The sequence below is a fragment of the Grus americana genome, chromosome 4, assembly GCF_028858705.1.
Source record: "Grus americana isolate bGruAme1 chromosome 4, bGruAme1.mat, whole genome shotgun sequence".
Taxonomy (NCBI): Eukaryota; Metazoa; Chordata; class Aves; order Gruiformes; family Gruidae; genus Grus; species Grus americana.
In genome coordinates this window covers 14,619,955-14,629,033 of record NC_072855.1, presented here as the reverse complement: position 1 = coordinate 14,629,033, position 9,079 = coordinate 14,619,955, and the positions used below count along the sequence as shown (strand labels likewise).

Genomic DNA, 9,079 nt, shown 5'->3' with positions numbered 1-9,079 from the left:
AAAATACCTCTGGTGGTCTGTAGCCAGCTAATATATTCAAGCTTTGGTAGAGGTAGGGATTTTGACCGCCTGATAATTGTTTTCAGTTCTTTTCAGAAAACTATTAAGATACCTCTTTCTAATCTCTTGCCCTAAGTTCTTTATTTGGTGGCAGGCAAGTAACAAAACCAAGGAGTTCACAGAACTAGAAGTGGCAGCAGCATTTTGTCAGGTTGCTAATTAGAGCAAATGTTGTTTTAAATCCTTACCAGATTCGCCACTACTTCCTTTTGAGCATGTAACTGAATGAGTATTGCATTGGATACTCATAACTGTTACTGAAAGACTTCACAGGACTTTTGGACAGTGAGTATACCTGCATGGGATTTTCTGAAAAAGACATCAAAGTAGTCAGAGGGCAAATTGCTCTCCGAAGGCATACAGAGCGGTATTACACCTTCAGTAAACCCAGCTGAGAGGTCATGAAAGACAAACATACTCCAAAGCAAATGCAATATTTAAAATCTACATGAACATCTATTATCTAGGCAAAAAATGGGCTGACAGTCCCTAAGACTGTTAAATAGTAAGTACTGACCAATAATTGATCACTTTTATACAAAGTTTATTAAGATGTCCAGAAGAATAAATCTCAAAAACCATGTAGCAAATCATAATTTTAATTCCAGAGTACAAGGCAACTTAAAACACTTAGAGTACTTATATAGTTGACAAAAATACAGTGATAGTTACCATCCCTGAGCAACAGTGCATTTGAAATATCATCATAAACAAAGTTACTCAAATGTACCTGTGTATGCAGATGTAAAATTGTTAAAATTTGTTAAAAGGTAAATGACTGGAAGATAAGAAACTTGCCCTTTAAAATGGGAAGTACAATTGGTTTTGGAAAACTTAAATATTACATTTAAACAAATCAAGCAGTTAATCTACAAGCTACTTAACAGTGCTAAATGTATTTTATTTTGGTTTGACTGATGCTTTGTATTGCATAGCAAGAGCAACTTTTTTCCTTAATGAAACAGAAGCAGCTAAAGACAATGTCTATCTCTTTCATTACTAAACTGTGTGTATTTTGTATTCAGCAATGGTGTGACTTTGAAAGTCAGAATGAAGAACAGTCTTCTCTAACAGCTCAGACTTCAAGCAACAGTCACACGGAGTAAATTTTAACAAGTTTCAATACCCAGCTTCTACATTCTCCTACTAAAAGGTGTGGGTGTGAAAGTATTTAACACAATGATCTATATAAAACTGTCTGGCAACTGGATAGTGCCCAGGTTTCCAGATACTGAAGTATCTCAGCCAGGGTGAACAGTGTTACTTTGTTTTCCTAACTGTGTATGACTAATGGCATTTCAGTTAACATGAGCTCTTTTATTTCAGAGGAAGAAAAATGGCATCTTCATTAACAGGTACTGCTAAGAATGAAAAGTTAATTTACAGAAGAAACACATCCCACATACTGAAAAATAGTGCATACAACACCAGACTTTACTTTGTGCTCTTTATTTCTTGTGTAGTGTTAATATGGTTCCTTATATTGCTGGTTATTCACAGCTTCATCATCCATCTTTGGCTGTGGACAAACTGTGTCAGCACAAGTAGAATCTATTTATTTCACTGGTGGCGCTGCCAAATTAACAATGATGTAAACGTCAATCAACTTTCTAGGCCCTTACCCCAATCCATATTTTTTTTCAAACACTAGCAGATCTGAAGTCAAGAGATTAGGTAATACAATATTTCCTATGTTATAACACACATAACACAAGAAGTAGAATAGATCAAGAAATGTCTCCTGTGTCATCTATGAGTAAGTTTACAAGTATAACCACAGATTCCATATAACAATACTTTAGCTGTCAATTCAAATGGGAAGAATATAGTATTAATACCCCACAACACCTGAATTAAGTATCAATTACTTTCAAACCAAACAACCTGCTTTAAGTAGTAAGTTGGATTAGGTGACCTCTGGAGTCCCTAAATGAGATTTAGGACTATATAACTGACTTATTACCCACCTGCTTAATATTGAAATAAGAAAAAAAGCTTTACAAAGCAGTGATGAAATGCTTTCTGCTACTAAGAAATGTAAACCCTATCAATCTTTCAATTATTCACTAATCAGTTGCTTTTTCCCAGCCACTGGCTGACCTATGGTTATGTCCATTTGATTTCTAAATCAGATAGTCTAAGAATTACAGTATCAGAGCAAAGAGTATTAGAAATAATAAAAGTACTGGAATGTAACAAAAGTGACATCCACTTTGCAGGATAACAGTTAGTTGAGTCCTTCACATGATGCTGAAAGAAAAGAAAAAAACAAATGTAACTTTAACAAGAATGCTGTAAGGTTGTATATACTGTACAAGCTGTATTTTGTACTGATTCGATATTGATTAGTTAATGGGTTTGCATCACCAAATAATAATCTGGTCCTAATTATTAGGCCAATAATTATTTTGCCTACTACAGAATTAATAAATTCTGTATATCAGAATTTACTTGGCTGTTCATATAGAAAACCAGAATGTTTTCGTAAGGTTCAGCTGTTCAAGATACCTGTAATTCACTTGTACTTCTTACTTCCTAAGTACAAATTAATGCAGAATGGTTGTTTTAGTCTGTTAACACGACCAGCTCTAACACACTGAAATGCATCCTTTCCCCACATCCTTCCAGTGCTCAGACAGAACATAGCTAATGACAGAATGAACAAACTTGTTTTGAAGAAGTCAGCATTAACCAGTGCAACTGAAGCTCCCATAATACAGTAAAGAGGTTCTGAAGTAAGTATTGTATATTTCAGAAGTCTATAGGTGTTGTCAGAGTATGACCTAAGTTAATTACCTCCTTAAAAAAAATCAGGTTTCTTGATATCTAGAAAATAGGGAAAAATGCAACACTAGTTTCAGTTCGTTTATTCAAACAAAAGCTGTGTTTCACTGTGCCAGCCACTGAGTATTTTTTGCATACAACTCTGGCACTACAAGAGGCTACACTCAAAATCCAGCACTGTCTCATTCTTCTTGCTACACTCCTAAATATGCTGGAGGACTTCCTCACTGGAAGGGATTTCTGATGGCAAGCAAAACCAAACAGGCTTCTCCACATTCCCTTGAGAAGTACAGCAAACAAGACCTGCTGAAGGAGTCACTTCACTGGATGATGTAGACACCTGTGATACAGAGGACATCCCTTACCCTATTTACTGAGCAGTTTTTGATGTCTTCCTGAAGCTTTTTCAGTTTCACAGGATTCAGTTGAATAGTATATCCGAACAAAAGATGCCAGAACCCCTTTCCAATGTGGCAGTTATTGAGAATGAATTTTTCACGTCAACAAAACACCCAGTTTTGCCTTTGAAAGGTTGGGTTTTTTTAGGAAGAACAAAGAGCTTCTGATATCTGGTAGTTTTCCAGATAGCAGGTTGATTTGGACTGTTCATCACAGAAAATGAAAACAGCATACTTACAGACCAAGATAAAACAAAGCCTTTCAATTAAAAAAAAAAAAAAAAAGTTGCATATGGATGTTAATAGTTTCTCTCCTTTACTATAAGGTCAAGCTAAGTTTTCCCAGTTTGAGTAAAAGCTGCAGGTATTTGGCCTATATGCGCCAAAACCATCCATTCTCACTAATCACTTCTTTTCACTGTCTAGAATGGAATCATAGAGAAGAAAAAAAGGATATTCTTTCCTTTAGGATACTTGTATGTTCTCTGGTTACTCTATATGCCGCAAAATGCCAGTATTCTAAAAGTGTACACATAGAGAAGGAATCCTTAAATGTTTTACAGTCCTTAAATGTCTAATAAAGCAGTTCATGCAACAAGATTAATATTTTTTATGTGCTTAAATAATTAAATTATTTACCTGAAGGACTTATCCCAGGAGTGACACAAGCATCACAACACCCATAAACTGAATGAAGAGCAACAGAGGTGTCATAAATGACCAAACAGGCCACAAGGCAATGTTGAAACTGGGAATGAAAGCAGGAAGTTTTTTCTAAGTTCAGTTGTCATATTATGGAAATACCAGCCACACAAAGAAAATATGGCACAATATGAGATTTAAATTACTCAACCTGGAAAAATATTTCTTTACAACTTGAAAGAAAACAAAAAGACCCCAGAACCTACTTATTAAACTGGTAATTTAGTTTACTGTTATTTACTGACAACTTATCCTAGAACTTCAGTAGCTGCTGCAGATTTTGCGCTTAGCAAGTCTGCTCAGTCCCATCCAGGGTAAAGATAGCATTTACTGTCAGAATCTCTGTATATGAAGCACCTGAAAATTAACTACTCTTGATTTTTCCATGGGCATACATGGCAACTGAGAAAAGCCTTAATTTGTGCTTCCAGCCAAGCGGATTTGAGTTAACTGAAGAGAAAGGGGGAAAACCAACTTATTTTACAACTGAATTACACGATTTGACTAATTCTAAACTATAGGGAACCTTTATTTTCTTCTGTCTTCCTTTTTTTCCCAGCATTGCAACAAATACTGATGTTATTTAGATACCACACCTAAAGAGAGAACCAGCTGTCAGGAAGACAGCAAATAAATATACATGTATATAATACACATGTATATAATTTTTCATTCACATGCACATTTGCTTAATTCTGACTCCTATAATCTCATAAAGAAAGTAGCTCTTACTAAAAGTACCATTCTCTGACAAGATAAAAACTCTTAAAGCTCATATAACAGAAGTATAAATTCCAGTATAAGTTTGCTATTAGCAGATTGTTTGATAATGAAGAACTCTGTATTAGAAAATGATCAGGCCTAATTTTTTATCAGCTAGAGATTACACCTTTTTCTTAATTTGTTAACCTCACAAATGGTTGTCAGAGGTGAGCAATTTACACTAACAAAGCTAAGGACTTCAGTTTTCCCATAAATTTTCAAGACAGAAAAGATCCAGTATATCTACAAGACAGCTTTGACAGTTGCAACTCTTGCTTTGTAGATGAATGTTGAAAGTGGAAAAAATTATGCTACGTTGAACTACCCAAACACTTCATAGAATTAGAGAAATTACACTTTTTATAAAATGAGCCCATTAACACGGTTAGACTTGCACAGGTTTAGCAGAAGTTGGTACACAGTGTTTGAACTTACCAAATTGCTGCTGCAATAAAGGTAGCTGTTGTGATAGGTATCAGTGCTGGATACTGTGCATCGTAGTCCTCAATTCCACAATACCACTCAAGATATAGTATGCAGTAAAAGGCAACAGATAAACATGCAGCCAATAAACAGCTGCCAGAGGCAAACCACCAACTATGGGGAGAAAGCATGTTAAGCACAGTCATATTGCAGTTTGCACATTAATCTTCATTCTAGTCTAGAGACAGAACAGGCAATATCTGCTAATTATACAGATTGGCCTAGGGATCCTGTTGGGTTTTTCTTAAATTACTTTTACAAAACACTTCTGCCCTTCTAAAGCTGTCTAATATATGTAACTAATTGAGTTTAATTTTGCAGTGCAATATTCCTGTCATTTTTTTTTCTTTCAAATATTTTGAAAATGCAATGCAACAAACCTTGTCAGTGGTCTACTATACTACCACACCAAAAATACTTAGTCAGTAATGAAATAAAATAGGCTCCACTGCAACTGTGCTTCTGACTATAAATTACACCAATTTTTGTGCAACAGAAATGTTGTGGAAAACTTTAATAAGGTTTCAAGTTTATCAACTCTCAAATTTAACAGACAAGAAGCATGAAGATTTTTCTTTACAGCAGCTGAAGAAAACCATAGAGAGATCCAAGATTTCAAACTCGGAATCAAGCAGCCACAGGGTATGGGATTATTTAGGAAGAAGCACTTTTGAGCCTCTTTGAGGACATACTTCAAGAGTAAGATGGGAAAGGCAACTTGGGAGGAAGGTACACTTTGATAAAATCTTATACTTATCTGAGTATGTATTTAGCAAATAAAAATTTTAAAAAGTGAATTCTTATTACCATATTTTGATTACTAAATGACAAAGGGTAATCAAGGATCTCCCTACTCAGGTAACATTTGCTTTGGTATGGTATAGCAAATATTGTATGCTATTTTGGTACCTCAGTACTACCAATTGAGAAATCTGCATTAAGAGAGCAGTTGCCATAGTCTACCTAAATAAGCAACACAGGAAGACACGGTCCTGCAGGGAGCAGATGGGGCCACCCAAGACTTTGATCACGTCCTGGAGTCACTAGTTTGTATCCACAGCCAACTGGATGTAGGGTGTTATCTAGACCAGCCTGGAAAAGCAGCTCCAGAGAACCTCACAGCACAGAGTGAGGCCCTGTTCAACTTTCATGTATTAATACAATAATGACAATGAGTTTTAAAAGCACTTCCAGGTGAAGCTATCTAAAAATATTTAACATCCAACAATCCCACTGAAAATAGTTTAATAGAAAAGAAATACAATAGCAACAGAAATTACTTCATAGAAATTATTTCATAGAAATTATTTCACTAATCTTTCACTGGTCTACTCAAAGAAGTCTGGAGAACTTCTAGAGAAATGAACTTCATTTTGACGTGTAGAGATTAATTTCACCTTTTTTGATTAAATTAAAAGCAAAACCCCAACACTTTCAACAAAACAGTGATTTCTTATACTTAAGTGTAAACTCAGAGGTACAGTATTAAAACATCCTGCTATTACAACAAATTTTGCACGTACACAGATGGCTCAGTAGAGTCTAAAGAAAAATATAATTATAGCAGAATTTTAAGCATTGTATTTACTTAAAAATTAGTTTAGTAATGACTTAGGTGGTCATCTGGTTCAAGTCCCCTGCTCAAGCAGGGTCACCTAGAGCTGGTTGCCCAGGACCATGTCCAGATGGCTTTTGAGTATCTCCAAGGATGGAGATTCCACAACCTCTCTGAGCAAACTGTGCTGGTGCTTGGTCACCCTCACAGTGAAAAACTGTTTCCTGATGTTCAGATGGAACCTCCTGTGTATCAGTTTGTTCCCATTGCCTCTGGTCCTGTCACTGGGCACCACAGAAAAGAGCCTGGCTCTGTCCTCTCTGCACCCTCCCTTCAGGTATTTATATAGCTTCATAAGATCCCTCTGAGCCTTCTCTTCTCCAGGCTGAACGCCCCAGCTCTCTCTATTCCTATTGTAGATATTGTTTATCCAAGACTTAAAACACAGTGTTCAGATGTAACAAACTGAGTATGACTGTAAGAGGAAAACACAACTCTCTTTGTAAGAAAAGGTACCTTACCTATCTGCTTGAATGGTTTCTTTAACAGTTTTAAAAAAATCAAAGTAGTATGTCACAGCAATCGATGCCAAAATCCAGAATGCAGAATGAATATTCAGTCTAGCAAGAGGCTTCCTCTTCTTTTCTACAGCTGAAGACTCTTCTGCAAATAAGAACATAATTATAGCACTAAAGACAGTCATTAAATGGAGTATGATTATAGTTACGTAAAACATGATGCTTTATCCTTTTAATTCATTTATCTTTGGAGATTATTATACTCAGTGCAATACACTTTGTATTACAGAAGTATTCTAAAAAGCTCTCTGCATTTCCTGAAATAAAACAGACTAAGCAAGGTAAACTTTGATAAAAATATAAAGCAGTAACAATCAGCACATATGATGTCTGTGTACCCTTTTAGGAAATTAGCATCTGACTAGATTATGAAAGGGTTATTTAACCAATTAAAAACCTCCTGGTGTTATTAAAGCATTTTTATTAATCTAGTATATAGAAGGTCAGGTTGGTATTTGTGATTACTAATTTATTTGTATCCTTTTTTGTTAATATTTGCAAACCAATTTCAGGCATAAATAATTTTCTTGTGCTCAACTGCAGTCACAAGAGATTTTCAACCTGTTTCAGGAGCTAGCTTGACTCACACTGCATGCCTTCAGCAGGTAAACTAAAACTATCATTATGCAGAGGAGTATCTTTTGTTTTTTCCCTCATCGCCATATACTGTTTTAGAGAAAACAAGGCAACAGAGCGAGTGGATGTGAAAGTGTATTTTTATGCATGACAGTAGCCAAGTAACACACTCAATAGTTATACACACTATCAAAAAAAAAGTGTCAAGGGTGCCTTTGATGTTTTATATTTTTAACTTTATCACTAGAAGTTATCGTTGGCCTGTGTGCCTCCAGCAGCGTAACGTAAGCTGGCTCCTCCACACGCGTTATCACCAGCTGAGCATACCAACACCTCTGCGGGAGTTTACAGGCATTTTTACTTTTTATTTCCTAGATTCTTCCTCGTCTACTACAGCTTGGGTCCGGAGCACTTAAGCACTTCCTCCCCGTCAAGAAATCGCAGTTGCAAGCCTTTTACACAGCTCACGTCTCCCTTTTCCCATCCACACACCTGAGGGACGATGTGCTGGCTGCAAGCAAGCAGTATCCCACCAGCAGGGCAACGCGCCCGTTTACCCGCGGAGCCCCTCACTCCTGCCGTGAGCAGGGTCCGTCCCCTTCCCCGGCTCCCGCCGCGGGGGCAGCGCTGCGGCAGGCGCTGCTTGTCACCGCTCCCCGCCCGGGCATTTCTGTCACACCGCCAGCCTAGCAGAGCCTGGCTCCGCTCCCCTCCCGGCGGGGTCTCCGCGTCCCAAGCCCGCGTCCCGTGCACCACCCACCGGCCGTCCCGCCGCCCCCGAAAGGCGGCTGCGGCAGCAGCGGGTCGCGGGGCTCTGCCCCTCCTCGCAAAGGGCGCCGGAGCCTCGGGAGCGACTCCCCGCCGCTGGCGCGGGCCTCCATCTTGGGCCGCTCCGGCAGTGACGCCAGGGCGGGGGCGGGAAGCGCGGCGGCCGTTACGGCCGTTGGGGGTGAGGGGCGGTGGCCCCGTGTGTGGGGGCAGAGAGAGGGCGGCGGCAGGCAGGACGGCAGCCGGCATGGTCTTCTTGAGGTCACCGCTGCTGGACCTGGGGGTACCCTTGCCACGTACTTTGGCCACACAGTCTTGCCATAGTCCGTGGTCAGTCGGAAAACAAATCTGAGCGGCTGTTCCCCACGGCGGTGTCAGGGCGGGAGGGCGCTGGGCGCAGCCCGAGCCCGGCT

The 9,079-nt window shown here is 38.7% G+C and overlaps 1 protein-coding gene across 2 annotated transcripts; it reads right to left on the bottom strand.

Moving 5' to 3' along the window:
• Nucleotides 1–640: 640 nt before the first annotated feature.
• Nucleotides 641–9,035, bottom strand: TMEM128 (transmembrane protein 128). 2 transcript variants are annotated; one of them, XM_054825439.1, is made up of 5 exons: nucleotides 8,659–9,035; nucleotides 7,266–7,407; nucleotides 5,142–5,303; nucleotides 3,882–3,990; nucleotides 641–2,310 (listed from the first exon to the last, which is right to left on the bottom strand). In XM_054825439.1, the coding sequence occupies exons 1-4, from the start codon at nucleotides 8,777–8,779 to the stop codon at nucleotides 3,891–3,893; spliced, it is 525 nt and encodes a 174-aa protein (XP_054681414.1). In that variant the 5' UTR covers nucleotides 8,780–9,035; the 3' UTR covers nucleotides 641–2,310; nucleotides 3,882–3,890. The 2 variants fall into 2 exon arrangements, with proteins under 2 accessions (XP_054681414.1, XP_054681413.1); XM_054825438.1 differs by lacking the exon at nucleotides 3,882–3,990 and having other exon boundaries at nucleotides 8,659–8,814.
• Between the last annotated feature and the right edge of the window lie 44 nt (nucleotides 9,036–9,079).

What these genes read in the sequence shown, in the direction of transcription:
- TMEM128 (XM_054825439.1), bottom strand. Translation starts at nt 8,779, where the DNA reads ATGGAGGCCCGCGCCAGCGGCGGGGAGTCGCTCCCGAGGCTCCGGCGC. An exon ending in CGGGGGCGGCGGGACGGCCG is followed by an intron (nt 7,408 to 8,658) that starts GTGGGTGGTGCA and finishes TCTTATTTGCAG; the next exon opens with AAGAGTCTTCAGCTGTAGAA. An exon ending in GAAACCATTCAAGCAGATAG is followed by an intron (nt 5,304 to 7,265) that starts GTAAGGTACCTT and finishes TTCTCCCCATAG; the next exon opens with TTGGTGGTTTGCCTCTGGCA.